The 23591-nt window shown below is 44.7% G+C and overlaps 2 protein-coding genes and 1 pseudogene across 3 annotated transcripts; all 3 read right to left on the bottom strand.

Annotated features, from left to right (window-relative positions):
- Nucleotides 1-7667: 7667 nt before the first annotated feature.
- LOC124689756 lies at nt 7668-8657 on the bottom strand (annotated as a pseudogene).
- Nucleotides 8658-11742: 3085 nt separating this feature from the next.
- Nucleotides 11743-14601, bottom strand: LOC124691766 (pentatricopeptide repeat-containing protein At2g35130). Of its 2 annotated transcripts, none has more exons than XM_047225038.1 (8): nt 14357-14601; nt 13889-14103; nt 13536-13768; nt 13179-13428; nt 12938-13083; nt 12645-12850; nt 12438-12562; nt 11743-12341 (listed from the first exon to the last, which is right to left on the bottom strand). In XM_047225038.1, coding segments are annotated over exons 1-8 (1761 nt in total). In that variant the 5' UTR covers nt 14359-14601; the 3' UTR covers nt 11743-11757. The 2 variants fall into 2 exon arrangements, with proteins under 2 accessions (XP_047080994.1, XP_047080995.1); XM_047225039.1 differs by lacking the exon at nt 14357-14601 and adding an exon at nt 14228-14350.
- A 201-nt stretch (nt 14602-14802) lies between these two features.
- On the bottom strand, nt 14803-19139 carry LOC124691767 (phosphatase IMPL1, chloroplastic). The gene is made up of 10 exons (XM_047225041.1): nt 18827-19139; nt 18183-18250; nt 17922-18055; nt 16923-17011; nt 16752-16809; nt 16622-16674; nt 16323-16421; nt 16088-16201; nt 15496-15597; nt 14803-15214 (listed from the first exon to the last, which is right to left on the bottom strand). Exons 1-10 carry the CDS (start codon nt 19082-19084, stop codon nt 15116-15118), a joined length of 1074 nt encoding a protein of 357 aa, XP_047080997.1. The 5' UTR covers nt 19085-19139; the 3' UTR covers nt 14803-15115.
- Nucleotides 19140-23591: the final 4452 nt, after the last annotated feature.

Raw genomic sequence — 23591 nt, forward strand, 5'->3', positions numbered from 1 at the left:
GGATTGTGTTTTCTGGGATATGCATTTCATAGCATTGACTACAGATTTTTTTATAGTAAAATATGAGGTATCCCACATGCATGTTGGTACAATTATGGAGTCGAATGATGCGACTTTCTTTGAGGACATCTTTCCCATGAAAGACAAGTCTAGCTCATCAAATCAGGAGATGCCTAGTTCATCAAGTCAGAAGTTAGTTACAATTCCTGAACCTACCATTGCGATAGAACACTATGATAATCATGTGAAGGATGACAATGAAGCTCCCAAAAGGAGCAAGAGACAGATGACTACAAAGTCCTTTGGTCATGATTTCATTGTGTACCTCATGGATGATACTCCCACTTCCATTTCAGAAGCCTATGCATCTCAGGATGCTGACTACTAGAAGGAAGCTGTCAGTAGCGAGATGGATTCCATCTTAGCTAATGGAACTTGGGAGGTTACTGATCGTCCTTATGGGTGCAAACCTGTAGGATGCAAGCGGGTGTTCAGGAAAAATCTTAGACCCGATGGTACTATTGAAAAGTACAAGGCACGACTTGTGGCCAAGGGTTATACTCAGAAAGAAGGCGAAGACTTCTTCGATACATACTCACCTGTAACTCGACTGACCACTATTCGAGTACTACTTTTCTTGGCTGCCTCCCATGGTCTTTTCGTTCATCAAATGGATGTTAAGACAACTTTCCTAAATGGAGAGCTCGATGAGGAAATTTATACGGAGGAGCCTGATGGATTTGTAGTAGATGATCAAGAAGGAAAGGTGTGTAAGTTGTTGAAGTCTTTGTATGGGCTTAAGCAAGCGCCTAAGCAGTGGCATGAGAAGTTTGAAAGAACTTTAACCGCTGAAGTCTTTGTTGTAAACAAAGGTGACAAGTGTGTATACTATCGCCATGGTGGGGGCGAGGGAGTTATTCTTTGTCTCTATGTCGATGACATATTGATATTTGGGACCAACCTTACTGTGATTAAGGAGGTCAAGGAGTTCTTATCTCGTTGTTTTGAGATGAAGGACTTGGGAGTAGCTGATGTGATCATAAACATCAAGCTGCTGAAGGATGACGATGGCGGGATTACATTGCTTCAGTCCCACTATGTGGAAAAGATCCTGGGTCGCTTCGGGTATATCGACTGCAAATCTTCTCCAATGCCTTATGATCCTAGTGTGATAATTCGTAAGAATAAAAGAATTGCTAGATATCAATTGTGATATTCGCGATCATTGGCTCACTTATGTATTTAGCCAGCGCCACGAGGCCTGGCATCTCCTTTGCTGTAAGTAAACTCAACCGTTTTGTGTCTAGACCTGGAGATGTTCATTGGCATGCTGTTGAGAGAGTTTTGCGCTATTTGAAAGGCACTGCGAGTTATGCAATTCACTATACTGAGTATCCAAGGGTACTTGAGGGTTATAGTGATGCAGATTGGATATCTGATGTTGATGAGACTAAGGCCACAAGTGGTTATTTGTTTACACTTGAAGGTGGCGTTGTTTCCTGGAAGTCTTGCAAGCAGACCATCATTACAAGGTTAACTATGGAAGCAGAACTCACAGCATTAGACACAACCACTGTTGAAGCAGAGTGACTTTGTGAGCTCTTGATGGACTTACCTGTGGTTGAGAAACCAATACGTGCTATTCCTATGAACTGTGATAATCAAACTGTGATCGTCAAAGTAAACAGTTCTAAAGATAATATGAAGTCATCAAGGCATGTGAAGAGGAGACTGAAAACTGTCAGAAAAATGAGAAACTCCGGAGTTATAGCGTTGGATTATATCCTTACGTCTAGAAACCTGGCAGACCCCTTCACAAAGGGACTATCACAAAATGTGATAGAAAATGCATCGAGGGAGATGGGTATGAGACCCATACTATGAGCTGCCCACGGTGGTAACCCACTCTATGTGATCGGAGATCCCGTGAATTAGAGCTGGGAGACAAGTTGTTGGTCAGCTGGGAGGAGAGTATATATCCCTATAGCAATTTTACCACTCCGTAAGCTGCAATACTCTCCTAATCTGCATGGCAAGTTGATAATCATCTTAATGTGTTCTAAGTGGCTTATTTTAGCAGAGATGTTGTCCTGCATGGCAGGTTGATAACATCTTTTGAAGAACACACCTATATGAGTTTGATTGTTAAACGTCGCAATCTATGAAATTTGGGTGCTCTCTAGTAAACTCATGAAAGGCCCTAGAGTATGACGTATAAGCTCCAAACCGGGAGGAAGCCTCGCGGCAACCTAGTATCGGTCTAGGCTTTGTATGAAGCTAGTGCGCAGAAAACTTGTAGTTCAAGGCATAGTCCACTATCTAAGTTGCAATCTAGTGTAATATGAAGCTTTAAGTGGAAGTTCAACTTAACAGTCTCCACGACATACCGGTATATAAAACAATGTTCTGGAAACTTATTGATGAGATGTGCCAATGAGAGTTTGTGGGGGATTGCTAGAATTTTTGGGCATTTGGCCTTTGGCCCATGGCCCATTATCAAATTCTGAAACTCACATGGCTCATTCCAAAAACCAATGGCAGCACTAGTGGGGGCTAAAGTTTAGTTCCACATTGCTAGTTGGAAGAGAGTTGGAGTCCCACATTCCAAAAATCAAATTCTGAAAATCACATGGCACATTCCAAAAATCAATATTCTCTCTTGCAGGTTATATACCAGTGCATTGCTATGCTCCGTTTATGGTCGCCGTTTCAGCGCGTGGAAAATCACGACCTATTTATGGAGGTGTCTACACAGTTGGACGACACGGCGAGAGAATCCCCCCCCCCCCGCCCAACATGGATGGCAGTGTAGTCTGCGGATTAGACCTCCACCACCCTAGGTATTCATATTGATTTTAAGTTGATCATGTATATTGCACTTTTTATATTTTGCCTTTTGTATCGTTAGATGTTGAATGTTTGTGTGGTTGTGTGCATCTCAGTTATGTAGAGGCCAAGTGCAATGCTTAAATATTTGAAGTAATAAAGCGTCCTTTAGATAAAAAAATTGCACACCTAGGTAAAAATGTAAAATTATCATTTGAACTATCCGCTTACCAACCAGATGATGGTTTCTATGAGATAATGGCAGCATAATGTAATGCCATCGCTGTAGGGATACTCCATTTGAGATATGGCAAAATAATGATAGAATCCCTACTCAGAGGATAGGCTGAGAATCGAAGTGGTGTGTGTAAAGATGGAAAGGAGAGATTCACATGCTCATAATAGATGAGCTTAATATTAGAGCGAAAACATACTCGCTTAAGTATCGGAGAGTGATGTTGATGATAATTGATATAAACTTAGATGCAGCAAGGAAGGCAAGGGGGTGGACCAACCTAAAGTTAAACATGTGCAAGAGTGGAGAAATAATATGAAATGCTTTCGCCTTATTGCAATGGGAAACACGGGAAAATGCAATCAGTTAACTACATCAAGACGAGGGGACTATAGTAGACTAAGACAACCTAAATGTTTATATATCGGAATATTGCAAGAGATTGGTTAGCGCATCTGCTAAAAAGAAGCTACACCATGAGAGAAGACAAGGCTCGGATAAAAACAACTATCATCTGGGAATCATTTTCCCACGTGAGCATTGCCCTCATCAGACTAGTTTTTTTTTTTTTTTTTGAGATCACTCATCAGACTAGTTGGGCAGAGATTTTGCTGCATGTTTGGTAGCTCGTATGCATTAAACCAGGCTGAACAGAGAGTGTGTTTGGAGTTCGTTCTCATCTGGGCACTGCCCACATCCAACTCTTTTACAAAAAAAACCTTAACAAGAAAGAAAAAAACCAATCGGGTCCCTGTCTCAACTCCACCCCATGGAGGTCTGGGCGTGTGGGGCAATTCTCGGGCTGGCAGTGATAGGCGGCGGCGCTGACTGCTAGGAGAGCCCCGGCCGACAGACCTGATGCACTACTTGCCGCTATCGCCGTGAGCTTCGCCAAGAACTCTTCATCCTGGAGCTTCACGGAGAGAGACAGAGCAAGTGTGGCGTCAATGGCGCTCTATGGTCGGGGCGCCGGAGCTCGACGTTCGGGGCGCGTCGGAGCTCTGTGGTCGGGCCGCCGTTGCTCGGGGGCGGGAACGGGGCAGACGAGGCGGGACGAGAACGGGAGATGGCGGACGCCGGTGTTCGTGCACGCCGCGTGCATCAAGCCGTGGCTCCGGCCTCCGGGTGAGGTTGATGTGTCTGCTCTGCCTCGTCGCGGTGGTGAAAGGGGAAGCACGGAGCGCCGGGTCTGCTCCAAGGTGGTGGAAGGGGAAGAGCGGAGCGCCACCGGACGGAGCTCGGGCGCGGGGACGGTCGCAGGGAGGAGGAGGCGGCGGCGACGCTCCAGGAGGAGGATGGGAGCGCGAGCAGGATTGGGCGGAAATGAGGATGGGGTGGGGGTCTGGGGGGGGGGGCGCACGCGGGGCCCGTGCTACAGTGTTGTGCGGGGCGAGTTCGGCCTGGGCGAACAGCCGAACAGAGAAGCTCGATTTGAGCTTCTCACCTTGGCCTGGCTCAGAAGCATTTTTCGTACGAGATCGGCAGTGCTCAGACGGACCGACCCGGTCTAACAAATAACAAATAGCTGCTTCAGCTAGGTTGAGCTGAGAATATCTAAGACGACACCAAACACACCCTTAGAATAACATGAACATCAGTTTGCTAATTAAGACACAACTACATAATAAGTTAGGGAGTGAGCCATAAAGGAATAAAATACAAGGTTTGTGTACTAGCAGCCCATGTTTAAAGCCAATTCATGCCGGAGAATTCGCAAACAAAATTGAACTGATATGAGCGGGAGTGGAAGATGTACAATTGGAGATAAGTGCTTCCATTTTTCATACACCAGTGTACACACGAACAACAAAATCTATTTATACCCGATCTAGTACAGCTTTTTGTGAAATGACATGCATTTGGTAGCATCTTGGAATATATGTATTTACTACTGTAATTGATGTGGTAGTACATTAGATCATCCACCTATGGAGCAATACCAAATAAAAAACACTAAATAAACCGTTATATATCTAGTAAATATAGCAACACAAATGTTAATAGTACTCACATCAACTACACATGAAGATCAAGATACAAATATCTTAAATTAATACAGGGACACTACGTAAAGCTACAAGAAAATAGAGGTTCAACATATAATTAAAAATAACAGCAAAAAATGAAATACATGGACAACTATACATACCGTATCTCTTCTAAATCTTAGCTCAATTAAATGGATAAATTGACATTCATTGGAATGGGTCTTGAAAGAGTACCAACTAACTAATGTGGAGTATATGAACAGTGGACTAAGTGTTACACTCAAATGTGGAGTATATGAACATTTTTTCAAGAACTAGCAAGAGAGTTGCGTGCCTTTTGCATTAAGATAGAAAGGAGTGAATTTACAAGAACCCAAGTTACAGGCAGCACACCGATCACAGGCGAACAGTGGCTACCACACTCCACACGCTACCGAGGACTACTCAATCTCTCTCGATTTTTCACATAGGCCTGCCCTCTTCCATTGCTCGAAATCAGCCTTGATCTTGCGGCAGAGTTCCATGGGCAGGGTAGCAAATTTGTCGAAGACCCTGCTGTTTCTCTCCAGCCATAGACTTCTGGCGGAAATCACTCTCTACATATATGTGGGCGTCCCGGGCTTATCCTGGGGGTTCATTTTTGCTTCAAGATCTGTGCAGGCTGCTGTCCACATTGCAGAAAACCCCTCCATGTATATGTTTCTGGTCAGTAAAAAATAACCTTAATTTACAGACTATTTGCTGTCAGATCCCTGTGCTGCAAACAGGTTCCATACTACCTTGCCAACCAGTACGGATTCAACAAATCAGTTAGTATATAATTAGCACATAATGATTTCGTTAGCCATTTTCAACACCATTAATTGGACCTGGACCCTTTTTTCCAGTACCTTTGGACATAATATTGTGTAGGACAATATTAGTATACTTTAATTAGTACGGTTTTAGGAAAAGAATAATTGTCAACCCGGGAGTATAGGAATCCAGTCTTCAAATCCATCACGCAACGAAAATTTTGCACATCAGAATCGTTAGTGTAATCTAGATGTGTACCATAAAACTAACATTGAACATGTACCATCTAGATTGATTTCTTCAAACAATCTGAACATGGAGAATGTTCACCAAAAATCATACATACAGAATCTTGAACCAACAAAGCTCATTTCCATTATGTTTAGAACAAATCAACATACAGATTTAACTGTACCATTTTGTCCAGTACCGTTAATTGGATCTGGACCTTTTTTTACAGCACACATGCAGGATCTGTACCAGATTATGTTAGGAAAATGGAGGCTAAATAGGTAGAAAAAAATGGAATAGCAAATCACCGGATTGTGTTAGGAAAAAGTAAAGGCTAAATAGGAAAGAATGGAAGAGAATAATCTCGAACAAGAAAATTGATTCCCGTCATAATTCGTAAACATCACCAGGAATAAATCACACAAAATAACAAGAATTGGAAAGAAAGCAAGTCGGGTTGAAAAATAACAAGAACATCGCCGACAGCGGCTCGCACGAGCGCTCCCAACCGGCGGAGAGGTACGACGGTGAGACGTGGCCGGCGAGCCTCCCGAGCTGCGCCATCTCGTTCTTGTCGATGTTGGCGACGGAGCAGGGCCGTGGCGGACCTGGAGCGGTCCAGACTTGCGCCGGGAAGAACGCGACAACAGGGGCGCTGCTCTCTTCCAGCTCGGGGACGGGGTCGCCGGAGTAGAGGACGACGGGAACCGGGGCGGCGCCGGAGTCGAGGACGACGAGGACCGGGGCGGCACCGGAGTCGAGGACGACGAGGAGAGGATAAGGTGAGAGAGCGAGGAAGATGAACACGTCCACTTCAGTGTCTATAGGAGCAGGAAGATGGACTTGTACAGGATCAAAATGCAAAACGGCGCAGTACCAATCTTCACGCACTGTACACCATCGGATAGGACGGGGACGCCCACGACGTTGTAGAATCGCTGCGTCGAGACTTCTGGCCACTAGAATGACCAGGGCATTGACCTCCTTCCTGTGCTTTTTGGGCACTGCCTCCGAAAGCGAGCTCCACCATGTTGCGATTTCTGAGTTAGCCGTTGGCGTAAACCTGTGCAACCTCCATTGAATCAAGTTGTTGTACCAAACCTGCCGAGAGAATGAGCACTGGAGCGTCAAGTGACTCGTTGTCTCCGATTCTTGGCAGCAAAGAGGGCATTCCACCGGGTGCTCCAACCCTCTCCTCTCCAACCTATCTGCCGTCCACATGTTGTTTTTCATGGCGAACCACATGTGCATTTTGTGCTGCAAGGGGGCTCCTGCACTCCAAAGGTCGGTAGCCGCCATGGCTCTCACTGTCCCCAGGAAGAAGGCTTGGTATGCGGATTCTGCCGTGTAAGTACCGGAGGTGGAAAGTTTCCAAGTGACTGTATCCGGCGCCTCGCCGACAACCACCTGCTGAACACGCTACCAGGTCAGCATGAACTCCACTATGGCCAGCACCGAGGGCGCACCCCTGATCGCTGCCACCCAGGAGTATATGAACATGTATCTCTGACATGAAAAATATATTAAGAGGTTTTAAAACATAATTCAACCAGACATGACCAAATTGGAAATACTATGAAATACACTTCTCCCTACTTCTTAGCCTTCTCCCTTAGCTCAACAACAATTGATGGGAACTTCTGAACCAACTGCACGAATCCATCAGTCAGCACAGCCTCTCTGAAGTTCTTCTCGTCCGCAAAGAAAGCAATGCACTTGTCTTTCAGCTCCGGGCAGTTGTATGTCTCAGCATGACATAAAGTTGCAGCAACGGTGTCTGCAGTCACATTGTCCCACAGCCTTCTTGCGCACATCAGCTTTAACCTATCCATGGCGTACCTGTCAGCAACGGCGAGCAAATGCCGATACAACTCAATAGCCGAGTCTCCGAGCTCGTCATCCCCAGGCAGGGCATCCGTATACATATACCGGAGGAAAGGTCTGAAGGTTGCAGGCTCAATATCATCCAGTGTGATGCGCGGCATCGTAGCTTCCGCCATGGAGCCGAGGAGCTCTGCCTTGAAGACCCGCGAGCGGGCGGCGAGCACAGCCCGGTGAGCAGTGAACTCCTCGCCATCGACGAGGAATGAAACGTCGGATCCATCGGCGCAGTCCAGGAGTCTGCCCAGGTGATCCCCGATGTCAGAGGACGGCACAGTCAGGGGATCGTCTCGCACGACTATGACTCCGTACACAATCGTGATCCACCCATTTTTCACGCACTGAGATTCGATGTCGCTTCGCTTCGCAAACCTTTGCCACCCCCAGGACAAAGAGTCCTCGGCTGGGTGTGTATCCAGGAGCCTATTGTCAAGCGAAGATGGTTCACCGTCCTTGTCCAGGATGAAGGCCTCAAAGATGGCCTTAACGCCTGTGGCATTGCTCATAAGCTCGAGGTAGATGGAGAGGTGGTCGCCCGCCTTGTTGTCCTCTGTACTCTCCCCACGCGGATAGCAGATAATCCTCCATAGGTATCCCCCTGCGGAGATGATCTCAGGCTCAGCGTAGACGACGTCGCCGACGGCAAGGTTCTTTGTTTCCGCATAGTGAAGCTTGAACGGCATGAAGCAGGAATCGAACATCTTTGCCTGTGTATTGCTTTGGATGCATGGCCAGTGGAATACTTCCGGTAATTCAGTTGGAGTATGTCAATCTATATATATAATGGTTGATACAGAAGGGCGACGAACTGTTGGGTTTCCGGGTATAGTAACTAGTAACTGGAGTGGAGCAATAGCAGAGAGAGTGGTTATGAAGGTTGAACGTTTGGAGTCTGGAATGTTGGGAGACGATGACGATGAAGGCCGCATGGGCACGCTTCGAGTTCTGAATCATCATGGGAAGCGCGAACGGCTTTCTTGGGTGAGTAGCTGCGGTGAGGAGGCGACCCTGGGCCCGACAGGACAATAGGAGCGTTGATTGTCATTCGTACCAACGCCCTCTAATGGCACCATCTCGTTTTGATAAAGAATAAAATTATCTATCTCATGCACACAAAAAATCTCTACCTACCGTATTATTTGAATTACACAATTGTAGCTCTAAAATTAAGACACTCAGGTTCTAATTTTATTTTACAACTATAAAAGGAATTTTATACACGTGCTTGAATTTTTAGTGGCCTTTCTCTCACACTCACCTTTTTTGCTTGGGAAACCCGACCAAAAAAATTCCATTATATAGAAAAAGATTTTCCAATTTATATATAGGCATCTCCGGTTGCCCGCCAAAGCGACAGAACTGGATAAACACACCACAAAGTCTCCAACAAACGAGCAACCACGGAAAAGCAACGCACCATAAAACCGCAAACACCACACCAACGCAAGGTAGAGAAACCAAGCCGTTACTGACGCCCCAACATTTGGAGTAGGTGAAGCTGCCTCTAGAACCTTGTGACATTTGTACCATCCCATAAAACGAGGACCGCAGCCATCGGGGCCGTCGTCGCGACTTTCCAACCACTATGTCGCACCCTACACGGTACACCAACAACACCAGCCTCTGGGGTACACGACCCAGCTTGTCCGTGAGATGTAGCACCGCCGTCCGTAGTCCTTGATACACAAATAGGCCGCTCGGGGGTCTTTGAAAGCCCATCCACCATCTAAGGTTGATATGGATGTCTTATACCGACAATACTTAACATGGAGTGATAAGATGGGGTGGTACGCTAGGATATCTAAATGAGTTTGCACAAGAGAGGCTAATTTAGACACGTTTGGGCCCTCTTGGGACATGATGGCAATGACCCTACTCCTAGTGGTGGAGAGGTGTATTGCTTATGTACCACATGATATGGTTTGTGTATGAGACTAAATATGTCTCTCGGTAGTTCCTCCCCGCCTTATATAGGCAGCCAAGGATGGGCTTACAAGTGAACCAAGTTGGTTTACAAGTAGAATCCTAGTTACAAACTAGTCTTCTGGTATTCCGGGTATTACTTTGTGTGTATTGTCTTCTCTAAGTTTGGTTGTTTACCTCGTATCCTAGTATGTCTCCATACCGATGGCCTGGCTCATTCTATGTTCATGGGTTGAATTTGTCCTCCATGTGGTACTCGGTGTTCTATGTACTCATACACTAGGCTCCGAGTCCTTCATGACATTCAATTTCTTCTTCAAGGATCCTCTGTCGGCTAGGGTTGGCCTCGCCGCCTCCCCACTCCCTCACTTTATATAGTAGGCTGGTGACCCCTTGCCCAAGCCGACTAGGGGGGGGGGGAGTTGGAGTACAAGTGGAATTCTCCTCCCCCACCCCAAATCGGCAAAGGGGGAGTCCTAGTTGGGCTAGGAGTCACCTTTCCCTAGGACGATGGTGCCCATCTGGGGCGCACCCTCCTAAACCTTTCGCAGAATATGTCGGACCTTACATGATGTTTGTATGACCTTCTGATGTATTTGCTCGAACCAACTTTGAACACCCTCGATCATATTTCGGACACCTGCGGAATAATCCAAGACTCTTAGAACCACTTTCAGGACCACTTCATCCATATGTTAAATTGCACTCACAGTCGAAATGTCGCTAATCCTTTAAGTGTGTGACATACCCTATGGGTTGGATATATGTGGACATGTCCGGAACACCTTCTACGATAATAATAAATAACCGCAGCGAGTACAACATATAACACAAAGATATTTATTGTGTGAAACTTCCATATTATTGTCGGATACACGTCATATTGCTCCTCGATACTTGGCATAACATGATGGAAAACTATTATGATATTCTCGCTACCTGACATGTACTTTTTACTCATTCCATATTATCGATATTCTTGTGACTAACAACTTAGTCACGTGTTCTGCGAGACGATAGCGAATATCCGAACACATGAGTGGGCCCATAGTGTATCTATCCATCATAGGAGTAGCAATTCCCACAGAGATATAATGTAAAACTTTAACATATTTATTTTTCCGTATGTGTGAAGAGCACTTTGTTGTCATCCATTTGTAAGATAACATTTGATGATATCATGGCATCCATTTAGTAACCTAATCTTTACTAGTCTTATGGTTTAGCGAGAATAATATAATAGTTCCCCTCATGATATCCACATCATAGGGAGTACAACTGATTTATTAGCAAAGTTTTCTACTGTCAGAGTGCAACTTTGGGACAATGTAAAAGATATTCTGGGACTAGTTCGCAATAATTTCGCACAAATCATGAAGGGATCAGCACATTTCTCGTTCAAACGACTTGAACGACTTGCATAGAAAATTTGGAGGATCAAAATAATCCTTATGATTCTTTCCTATATTGGGTAGTTGGGTTCGTAGGATCATGTCTCAAAGAATTATTTTTCTAAAAAAAACATTTGCTTTAGACTTTTATTGGAATCTAACATCAACTCAAATCTTTTTAAAGGTTTTTTTCCTGCATGGAATCAAATAATCATGGTGCATACGGAATCATGTAAGATTAAAGTGGACATGATATTGCAATAATGTGGAGTGGTTTTTTTTTCTATCCTTGCGTCTTTGAATCAAAGATGCCTAAACTTTTTTCGAGAGGGAACTTTTAATTTTTAATCTATTGATTTCAGATCTTCGTAAAAGAATAAATTTCTTTAGATGAACAATCTATGAAGATAATCGTATATACTGCTAACTAATTTACATCTTATGTTCCTTCAATTTTTTATTTTTTTTGACATCTTCTAAGTCTCTGTTATAAGGTGAACAATGTCTTGGCCTCCTTGTGCATGGACCTGACGATGGCCGTGACCTGCTCCACCTGCCGCTCGTCGGAGCACGCCGCCACGAGCACCTTGGCCGTCCCGGCGTCCGGGTAGCACCCGGCGTCCACCATCTCCTCGAAGATCTCCAGGCACCTCCTGTACTCCTTCTTCCTCGCGTACGCGCCCATGCGGGACGTCCACGTCACCACGTCGGCGGCGATCCCCCTCTTCCCTTGCATCGCCGCGAACGCCGCCTCCATCCTCTCCAGGTACCCCGCGCGCCCGTACGCGTTCACCACCACGTTGTACGTGCTAACGTCGCAGGACCCTTGATGCTCCATGGCGGCGAGGAGGCGCTCCATGTCGTCGAGCCGCCCGGCGCGGCCGTAGGCGTTGAGCATGGCGTTGAGGGCGAAGGTGTCCGGGACGAGGCCGGACTTGTGCAGCTGCGCCATCACCTCCTCGCACCGCGCCACGTTGCCGGACCTGGCGTGCGCCGACAGCAGCAGCATGTGCGACTTCATCGTCGGCGCCATCCCCTGCTTCTTCAGCGACTCGAACACAGCCTCCGCTTCTGCATCCATCCATTAACAATGGCGGTCGGATTCAGCACCTCGTAAGAGGAGGGCAGAGCAGGGAACGCTGGCTGGAATTGGTTTGATCAGTTTACCTCGGTGGCGACCGGCTCTTCCATAGGCGTCCACCAGAATGTTGTAGGAAGCTCTGTCAGGCTCGCACCCCATGTGCTGCATCAGGGTGAAGATCTCCGAAGCGCCTTGCGGAAACCCTGCGCGGCTGCAATACATCGACAGAACGCTTGCAATCATGAACACATTTAACAGTTTAACTATGGATGATTGATCGATGGATGGATCACCTGTAAGCCTCCATGAGGGCGTTGTAGGCGTAGACGTCAGGCTCGTGCCCGGCCTGCTGCATCTCCTCGAACACCTCCTCCGCCTTCTCGCACAGCCCTTCCCTCGCGAACGCGTTCACCAGCGCCGTGTAGGTGCATATGTTGGCCTTGCACCCGATGGACTGCATCTCGTTGAAGACCTTCATCGCCGACATCGGCTGCTTCGACTGTCAATCGAAATCCCAAAGAAATGTGAGCGCAAGCCACTGTCTCAAAGAACATTTTCAGTTCATTTCCTAGCAACATTGCCTGACCTTCCCATACACATTTATCATCAGGGTGTACGTCTCCGTGTTCGTTCGGCACCGGTCCCTCTTCATCTTCTGGTACACCTCCACCGCCTTCTCGGTGCATCTCGCCTTCAGCAACCCGTCGAGGTACGCGTTGTATACGGTTGCGCCTGGAAAGAAGAAACCATTTCTTCGTGAGTGAATGTCTCAGTTAACCTGAATCTTTCTTCTCCATGACAGACGGTTCAGAGCAAACTGTGCCTACTTGGAGGGATCCCGTGCTCCCGCATCTCCGAGATCACGCCTTCTGCCCGGTGCAGGGACCCGACATTGCAGTAAGCTCGCAAGAGGAGGGCGTAGGTGTCCTCTGTCGGCACACACCGCGCCTCCAGCAGAGCCGTGTACATAGCCTCTGCCTTGTCCAGCTGACGCTTTCGGCCATACGCATCTATGAGCAGGTTGTAGCAGATGACGTCCGGACGGAAGGAGCTCCGGTACACAATCCACTCGCAGACCTACAGACAGTTCTGAGAAATCACACATCAAGATGTTGATCAGGGCTTAGCTGAAATGGCGAAAATGCGATGAACGATCACAGCGGTGTGCTGGTCTGGGGACATACTGTTATGATCGGATCCCACTGCCGGTTCAGCCGGAGCTGGACGGCGACGTTGAGGATGTCGTCCCACAGGCTGTGCGTGGCAGGGATGCTGTCCAGCGACTCCCAGACTTTGGCAACGTCTGTTTCCTTCTGGACGAGTTCTAAGATGTCCTGTGCCATTGGACTGAGCACGGGGAACACCCCGTCCACAAATCCAGAGCCGTACTTCCAACCTCGGCCTCTCATTGCACCCGCTACATGAGATGAGACTCCAAGCTGTTAAACCCGTTTCAATGGCAGAAAACTCAAAAGGCAACGTCGCTTGGTTGCAGAACTTAACGCAAGCCTAAATCAAGCAAGGGATGGACAATTACTTCTTTTCCGTGACATTTTCTTTCGATCAAAGGTCCTCGTCTCACCATCTTTGTCAATGTAAGCGCCGTCGTATTTGTTCTTCCTTTCGACGTAGCTATATAAGTTCACCTCTGCGTCGTGCAGGGAAGTTCCTTGCTGGATGTTTCCGCAAGCACATATTCGCCATCTTGGTCCTACGACCGGAGGATAATACAATGGTGACTCTATCCTCAACCTACAACATGTGGAGGGAAGAGATGTCAGTACAACTGCAAAACATTCAGTACAGTGGAAGAAGTAGAAAGGATGTGTTCCTTTGAGAACTTCCTGTCAAAACATTCAGAAAGGGGAACAATTACATGGTTATATAGAAGTGTCATCAAGAACACAGACCAAATTTAACTGCAGTTGCCTGAATTTGGGAAAAACTAAATGAACATAGAAACAACAAAGGTAAGAAGAATTCAGGAAGATAGGAGGTGGATTACATGAGCGCAGGATGAAGGTCTCCACAGGCAAAGCTGCAGCTTTGAGAAGGGACAAATGACGTTGAGCTCGTGCCCGCTTCTGATAGTGGTGGAAGAGTGAGGAAAATACTGGAATATCTGTCAACAATTTTCCCTTTGGGTTGTTCTGTCTACCGTGTCATTTTTAGCCTCACAAGATATATCATCCAGTTGTCTTATCCAGAAGGCAAAGAAATCCTTGCTGTGGGGGCTGCGCTGGGCAGTGCAGCACCCTTTGAGTGGACTGACTAATATATGTGGTTTTTCTTAATTCTGTACAAATGTTAATATGCACAATGCAAGACAGAGGTGTTTATTAGGGGTAAATTCGTGGTTATCGCGTGCATTTGTGTTTACATGATTGTAACATCGCCATGCAAGCAAGTTCTTTAGTAATGGCAAATTCATGCGCTCTTGCTGAGTAACCATGATTGGCAAAACTTGCTGATATTTTCCCAAATACAACAGGCACAACTATGCATACATAACTCTTTTGCAGACATTAATTTCTGATACATCTGATTATTGAGAAAAACGAAATTGATTGAAGCTCGTTGCAGCTCTACTCTTTTTTCCTGTACAGTTTGGCTATAATAACCCAGCCGCTTAAGTCAAATGGCTTTTAAGTTTTAAAAACTCAAATGACTTTGAAATGTATTGTCAGTCTAAGTACATGGTTGTTGAGCAAAAGTATCCTTGTTTTTGCTTCAAAGAGAACAAGTAGCTGAAGGGCTGCGTAACTCAGAAGTCTGTAGGGTACTTGTCAGGCTTAAACCACAAGGAGAAATCAATTCCTTTCTTCTTAAGATCTTCAGTAGCAGGCCGGATCCGATCCAAAAGCTGCAGTTCAGTGATAGGATTCATCAACAACCCTATAGAAACTCTCTAAAAAATAACATAACAGAATTATCATTGTTGTAGGCAATCCATAAACCAAACAACACAAACACCCTAAACCTGGAGATCCCCTAGTATGACAAATCATGTAATGTGGACTATTAAGTTCATATGGTTTGACCCTTTGTAGAAATGAGAGTAATTCCTTGAGATACTAGTAGTACTAGCATTAGAGCGCGTGATTTTTAGCAAATAAGAGAACAAGCTGCTTTTTTTAAACCAACCTGTTCGTGAACAGCACCATTGGAAACAAGAACAGAACGATCAAAGACGGTATACTCTCCACCATCCATGCGTGACACTACCCCACCAGCTTCTTCAACTATCTGTTGAAAAAAATAACCAAATTCGTCAAGTAATTATACTGATAAACCCCACATAGTAAGAGTTGCTTAGATCCGGAAAAAAGAAGCCATCTACTGAGGATCAATGAGCAGAAATTCAACTAATTGAAATCAAAAGTACATAAATACATTTCAGAATACATGCAACATTGTGGTACCTTTTACAATGCATCTACATTCGATTACAGAAAATGATATCAATTGCTTTTAAAAAATAGCTCAAAAGTGCTCAATTCTACCTTTAAGATTATCTTTAGTGCAAACTGCTCCATATTATTTTTCAACCCAAATTATAAGAATTCAACAATATAAGAACCATCATAAACATGAAAATTATCATCTGAATGAAAAGGTTGTAAGATTTGAAAGTAAGCAAATAAGCCACTCCCACTTTATGCCAAACTGATGATTGTTTAGCAATTCAGATTCCAATTGTTAATTGTGGGTATTCCCATCAGGTTAAAAAGATTACCAGAACGCCAGCAGCCATGTCCCATGGCTTAAGCCGATATTCCCAGTAGGCTTCTGTAATGCCAAGACCAACATGGGACATGTCAGCAGCAGCAGAGCCTAGCCTTCGTACCCCCTGAAAGAAACTACATTAAAAAAAGAAATAATAAAAGGACAAAAAATGGGTGCATGGTATTTGGTTCCCTTGTTAGTGGACACACAGTAATACCTTTTTAATCAGGGGAAGATTCACTTACCCTACTAATATCAGTAAATTCCTTGAACAAATTTATATTGGTCAGCCATGGGTCATCATGTTCATATCCAAACCCAGTAACCAGAAGAGATTGTTCCACCTAGAGAAACAATTAGAGATAACAGATTATAAATTCATGTCGGCTGGCATGAACTATCTATGCCACATGAATTATGATTGCATCCTGAAATATTTAAATTAGATAATTTGAGTCTATGATTGCTGGAAGATTTTCCTAAAGGTACACACAAGTGTTCACATATCATTACTTATAATGTAGCATAAGAGAAAATAGGTTACCTTATCCGTTGGACTGACATGAATCTTTTGCCCATTACAATAAGCACCATTGCCTGTTCAAGGAGCAAACAAATCCTTAAAAAACATTTCACAGTATAGGAGAACACCTATTGTTGATCAAAGATCCTACCAGAAGATGCAGATATTGTACGAGTGCTCCAGCACATAGGCCCACCACAAAACTCCACCTAAAGGAGATAACATTTGAGTAAAATAGAGAGAAACTATTTCTAAAACCAACACTTTTTTCTCCAGTACTCCATAATCATATGGTTCGACAATATTACATGCATAAACATACCACAGTGGCAGCAGCAGGCTTTCCTCGGAATAGAACACCAATGGATACAGAAAAGCTGGGGTAACCATGTGCAAAGTTTGTTGTTCCATCTAAAGAGGAGAAACTCAATTAGATCGTTCATGAAGAAGATGATGAAAATGAATAGTATCATTTTTAGAGGGGAGACCCACATGGGCCCTGTCTTTTTATGAAAGCAACATAGGTTCGTTACATCTGGGGATACCAGTTCAGGCAGAAGGTGCAAAACAAAACAGGTAAACCAGAAAATATTACGGCACCAGGCCAAGCCAACCGAAGGTTTCAAAACGAACAAAGATCCATGTCCATGCAGGGACTTAAGGTAAAACTTAAAAAAATATCATCCTACACAATCCCACGCCTTGGTCTTGCCACGAGATACATCCTTCTACCATCATCTTCATCTTGTCCACCATTGCCCACCATGAATTGTATCTTTTACGAAATTGAAAGGTTGTTTTGCATTTTATCTGAGAACAGACTGTCGGTCTGGGGAAGACGTGGGGAACGCTGCCACCGGTTCGAACCTTGGCGGGTGTCAAGGAGTTCTCTAAAATGCCAGTGCGGTTGGTCGCATTTTTTGTTTTGCATTTTATCTATTCCCTCCGACCCTAAATACTTGTCGCAGATTTAGGCAAAATGTAGGCTAAAATCTGGAACCTCCGACATGTATTTTGGGCCAGAGGGAGTAATCAAATGGCTCAGAGAAAGTGATAATGCTTCAAAATTAGATACCAAGTCTAAATGTCGAATCATTCTTCCACTTAGTAATCTACGTAGAATTGTCACTTTCCAAATCAGTGGAACGGACTAACCCAGACAAGTGCACAGCTTACATCCAGAAAATTAAACAATCCTCTGAATCAGAAATACCACAAGAATCTTCCAATGATACATACTGTTCGTTAGAAAAATCCCAATTAACCCCACTACAGGAAAAAAATGTTGAGTGTACTATAAGTAGTTATAAAGCAGCCAAACCTAAAGGATCAATGCACCAGAGATACTCTGACAGGGAATCTCCAATAATGCCCCCTTCCTCCCCAAGTATGAGATGGTCTTTAAAGTTCTTGGTCACAACTTCAAGAATGACAGACTCGCTCAGTTTGTCTGTGCTGAACAGAAGTATATAGAATAATAAATTCACATGAAGTTCCAAGTAAAAATATAGGCCCTGGTTCATATAACAGTGGAGCCAACAGCACATGCAGAAATAAGAATATGCATGAGAAGCATTCTTACTCTGTCACCAAGTCTGCAGTCCCCTTGTATTGGATATTGCGCGGCTTATTAACAGCTTCCATTACAACCTGAAATGAATGGAAGACAAGGAAATTGACTTGGGAATTTATTCATTAAAATTAGAACAAGTATATGAGGAACTTGCATCAGGGCGTGGAAGTATCACACTACATCTTACAAGAATGAGGAACTGAGCACCTTAAACACAACTATATGAACTATGCAACCCATACAGCACCGTGTTGTACCCCCTATGTTCATCCTCTCTTGGTTAAGAGATGAACCAATATGGGCTCTCTAGTTAGTCAAAATAGGCGGGCCCCTGTTGGTCTAAAAATAGTCACAATATTGGATTCTGTCAAATATGTCTGTTATTCTATCCCCAGAAACCAATGAAACCAGTAGTTGGTATCGTAGAACATTGACCAGCACCTGCCGATTCAACTAAGCGACTAGCATTTCTTCGAGACGAACTGGCTCTTATGGCTGCCCATGACAGACATATTTTCATCGCAACCGTCACCCCAAATCGAAGCAAGCAATTCAATCTACAAACCCTTACCCCGGACGGAACCTGCAATCATCTAACTGAACCAACATGACAAAGGAAGCCTGACGAGAAGAGTATAGAACCTCAAACGCACCTCTGCGCCGGCCTTGGCGGCGGCCTGGATGACTCCGAGCAGCTCGTCGGCGGGAATCGGGCCGGTCGTGGGGGCGGCCACCTTGGGGAACTTGCTGGGCGCGGTGGGCTGCTCCGACACCACCGCCATGATAGGGCGCGCCTGCTTGGACCTGGAGGCGAGCCCGCGCAGGGCGAGGAAGGGCGCCGGCGAGGTCCTGGCATCCCTGGGGAGCGAAGAGACGGCGGTGGTGGTGGAAGGGAGAAGATACCGTGCCATTGGTGCTGAGAGAAAGGGTAGAAAGGGTCTGATTTTCCCCTCCCGCTGCACTTCGTGTGCGTCAGGTAACCAGGTTGACACAAAAAACAAAACAAAAGAAGCCTTTGCAGCGCTCAGCATAACTACTATACTACTCGGGAACACACATCTTTTTTGTGATAGTTTTGAATTTTTTTGGGGGGTTAATGTGGAGCTGACACGTATGTACTTGGACAGTTTAATGCCTGAAGTGATTTTTTCCGTGTGTACTTCTGGTGCTCTCTAGGATTTGTAAGAAGACTGGAAAATATCTTTTGCCTTCCTTCCCGGTGTGGTTGTAGCATTAACGGACGGTCAAAGCGGTAGCCGCTTAACGCTGCATTGGTTCAAGCCGACTAGCCAATTTGCCCTCCTCTCGCTCATGTCGATGTCGCTCTCGCCCGCTTCGTCTGCATCCTCATCGCCATCCAGAAAGACACGAAACGCATCGTCGGGGACTGGCGGTGCAGAGGAGGAGCTCGGCGCCGTACTCCCATTCTGGGTGGAGCAGCTTCGCCCTCTCCTCTCCCTTCGAAAGCAGTTGGTGGCATGGAGCAGGCCTAATACGGCGAGGCGCTCAACAAGGAGAGCACGGTCCACCACCGAACGCCGCTAGAGGACGGCGCCTACGCCCCAAGGTGAGCACCCACCCCTCCTTTGTTCCCCTCACTGTACAACCACCTTAGGCCTCGCCAGAATCAAGCAGGCCTGCTATGTCGAGCGGAGAGGCTCATAGGAGAGAGGGAAAACATGGGGAGAGGAGGCGGGAGGGTGCCTCGCCGCCGCCGCGGGCTGGCTGGACGAAGTCGCAGACGGCGGCGGGAGCGGAGGCACAGGGGAAGGGGGATTGGGAGTGTTGGCGCAGCCGCACAAGTAGCCCTCGGCCTCCATCTATCGATTTGTTGTTTCGTCGTGCAGACTCCTCTTCGGATTGGCCTTCTTGTGGTATGCTTCTTTTCTCAATCCTTTCCTCTTCCTGCTTGATTTGGTCTGCTCTTGTTGACCTTTTTCTTCCTCATGGTGATTCGTCTTTTGGTGCAGATCATCGAGTTTCACTTCCGTTCCTACGAGCAGATGACGGATTGGTATCTATCGTGTCCATCTGCCTCGCCTTCTCTGTTGCTACATCGGCTTTTCTACTGCTCGAATCTTGGAGATGCCAACGTCGTGTAGCAGCATGGGAGGGGCCATACACCTAAAGAGCAGCAGCATCGGAATTAGTAGAGGGGACCAATTCGGTGATGGCCGGCGAGCACAGCACGGAAGGAGATCTGAGATGGCAGAATTCGTCGTGACCACAGCGGCGTTTTATTTGTCTTGCTCCACCTCCATCCTGCCTAGCTGGGGTACGAAGTTTGTCCTTCTTAGCCTTAGGCGGCAGTGAGCCACCGAAGATCTCCATTTGTCCTCCTTATCTCTTCATATTCCCTTGGCAAGATTCTGTTGCTACAATTTTTTCCTTGCTGATTGATGGTTTCAGTAAAGGTAGGTACACCTCCCCTTTCTAATCTCTCATGTTTCCTCTTTCTAATCTCTCATGTTTCCTCTTGATCACGGCCACCACTTCTTGCCGGCCGGATTAATTTGTGAGCTTCATATTGATCAAAGTTATCTCCCTTCCACGGCAGATTATTCCCTATGGTGGAGGGATTCCATGAATCACCTTGCAGGCTACAAATAATTTCTTACTTTTTCTGTCTTGATGTTTGGAATGGACAAATCTACAACATCAGTGGCCTGATCTCTTATTTTGCAAAAGGTCAAAGTTTTTCTGTCCAGCGGGTCATCAACTACGATATATCACCTTCCCTTTTAGAACAAGCATTTGATCAGCAACATGATTTTTTTCTGCTCTAGGGAAGCATATCAATTTTTTTCCTTGCCGGTCAATAATGAGAGTGATACTTGGTTTTATTTCTGGACAGTTTCAGGTTTTAGTACTTCTAATGTGTAGGAAGTTCTCACTGCATATTCATACTGCATATTCATATTCAGTTATCCATTCGAGTTCTTGATTCTGGAAATCATGTAGTGAACTAAAACGTATGAGATCTGAGTCTCTTTTTGGAAGATTATAGATGTGTATTGTGCAATAAACTCAAGACAGAGAAATGAGATCATTCCTTCTTGAAATGTCAGTTTGCCCAGATGCGCTAGAAATATATATGGCCAGATTTCAGAACTAGATGCGCTGGAAATATATTTGGCCAGATTTCAGAACTACAAATTTGTTCATTGTAGTATTAAAAATATGTTGGCTATCCCTTTCCATACTAAAATTATTGCCTTGGTTGCTCCGACTCAAGAACAAATCAACCAAGTCTTTACAAATGCATGAGAAGCTTCCATGAGTTCATGCATATGGTGTTACAAATAGTTAAAAAAGAATATCATGACCTAGGGCCTGGACAGAAGGACTTTGACATCTCTCTTATTTAGCTTTTGCCTCTTTTCTTGCCGTTGTAGATACTTTCTTATTATTATTTACTTTTCAAAATATTCTACAGGTTATATATATGTTTAGAGGACAGAAATCCTCATGGGCAAGCATCCAATTGATTGTGCCACCGGTATGTCCTAATTTTCTTTTCTTTTGGATGCAAAAATCTTCTATATTTGATTGCATTCTTGGGATCTTTAGAGAAGAATGGATACTTCTTTCTGTATGTTGTAAATGTCAACTAATTCTTATGCTTCTATTGTTCAATAGGAAAATGAATGCCATGTTTAGTTCATGCCTCTTGTGTACCACTTTCATATATTCATTTTTGTTAAACCTGATCATCCTCTCACAATCTTTCACTCTCTCGATCTAGCAATAGTTGCAACCTAAGCATACTAATTTATGTGTTTGCAAGAAGCACCATACTCTGGACTTGAAGGAACTGAACAAAAGAGACAATTTCCTATCCAGGATGTATTTTTTTTATTATTTTGAAGTTTGGAAAATCTATCATTACTGCTTCTCATCCTGGTGTAGGCCTAGACCAGGATTTTGGATCGGGATAATATTCTAAGTTATTTCGTTAAAGTGATTTTTTTATTTTATACACACTTACTAGGGAGGATTTTTTTCGATAAAGGATGCTTTATTACTTTTGATAAGCAATTACATCCAGCCTCTGCATAACCAGGATGCACACAGCTGTTCACTTACTAGGGAGGATGGCAATGAACATGTTTGTTCACAGATTACTAATTTTTTCTTACAGTTTTATTTATGCAAATAACATCATAGGGAAGTGGCCCTCTGCCTTCTACAAACAACATCACATGTTTGTATGTCTCAATGTCGGATTACTATTTTCTTGCTTTACATGTCCTACTAGAGCACCGAGAATTCCTTTCATTATTGGGTTGCTATATTGTGTTTGTGTTTTCCGAATTAGAGAGAGGGAGAGGGAGAGGGAGATAGAGAGGGGGAGAGAGGGAGCTTTAGGTACCAAAAAAGGGGACTACAAGCTTAAACATCTGCTAAAAATAGCAACAGTAACCTTAACAGTGGCCTTATTTTTCAGTTCGCCACTGAAAGAAGACGAGTTCACATGTAGATATATGCCTACATCTGTAATTTCTGAAGGGATATAGGAGGCATCAGGTAAGCAGAAATTAGAGAGTCATTAATACTCATATCAATGAATTAAATGAATTATCACCAAATAGAGAGTCTTGTGATACTTGAAACCCCAATTGATATTTTCTTGCAACCTACAAAATAAGTACTCTTAGATTGTTGTTTATGTTATTGTATATCTTACACCCGTCCAGTTTGCATCAATGAAGGATGACTGTTTTTCTTCTCCATGTAATTGAAGTTCAAGGTGCCATCATCTCCTGCAACTTTCCATTTCCTACAGCCATTGCTACATTACATAAAACTTACATTTTATCATCATAATTTCCTTGCTAAGTGTACCGCATGAATTTCTTCATATTTCAATCTTGACACTGAAGCAACATACACTTCTTCTTTAAAGTAGATTCCTCCTGTAAGTATAATGATGACTTAATTGTATTTGATCTCGGAATTCAAACGGATTATGCTATCGTATATAGGGTTCGTCTTCCTTTCCCAAGTATAGATCCTTGCAAATGCTTGATCATTAGGTATTGTATCTAATGTTATCCCATACCGTTTGATGAAATAATGATGGATACTAAGATATTTTCCCTGTTTTGTAGCACTTCAGGTTTGGCTGATCCTCACACCATCACACCCCAACCCCCCTGGTCGTGCAGCGTTGGCTGAGTCATAAAGAGCCTAGCTAGAGGTATTCTCAAATATCTCGAGGTGGAAAATATAGGCAACACTGGCATGCAGGCCACACGGCAACCAGTATTTGATCAAAAGCTCCTTCCAGTGGTACGATTTCCCCACCAATTCCCTCCCCTTACCCAGTGACATGGGCTTCCAGCTATGTTCCTCCATCTACGTCTGCACCACCTCGGAATCCTATGTGCATAGAAAATGAGTGTGTTTTCTTGATAT

This window comes from Lolium rigidum, chromosome 2, assembly GCF_022539505.1.
Source record: "Lolium rigidum isolate FL_2022 chromosome 2, APGP_CSIRO_Lrig_0.1, whole genome shotgun sequence".
In the NCBI taxonomy this organism is placed as follows: Eukaryota; Viridiplantae; Streptophyta; class Magnoliopsida; order Poales; family Poaceae; genus Lolium; species Lolium rigidum.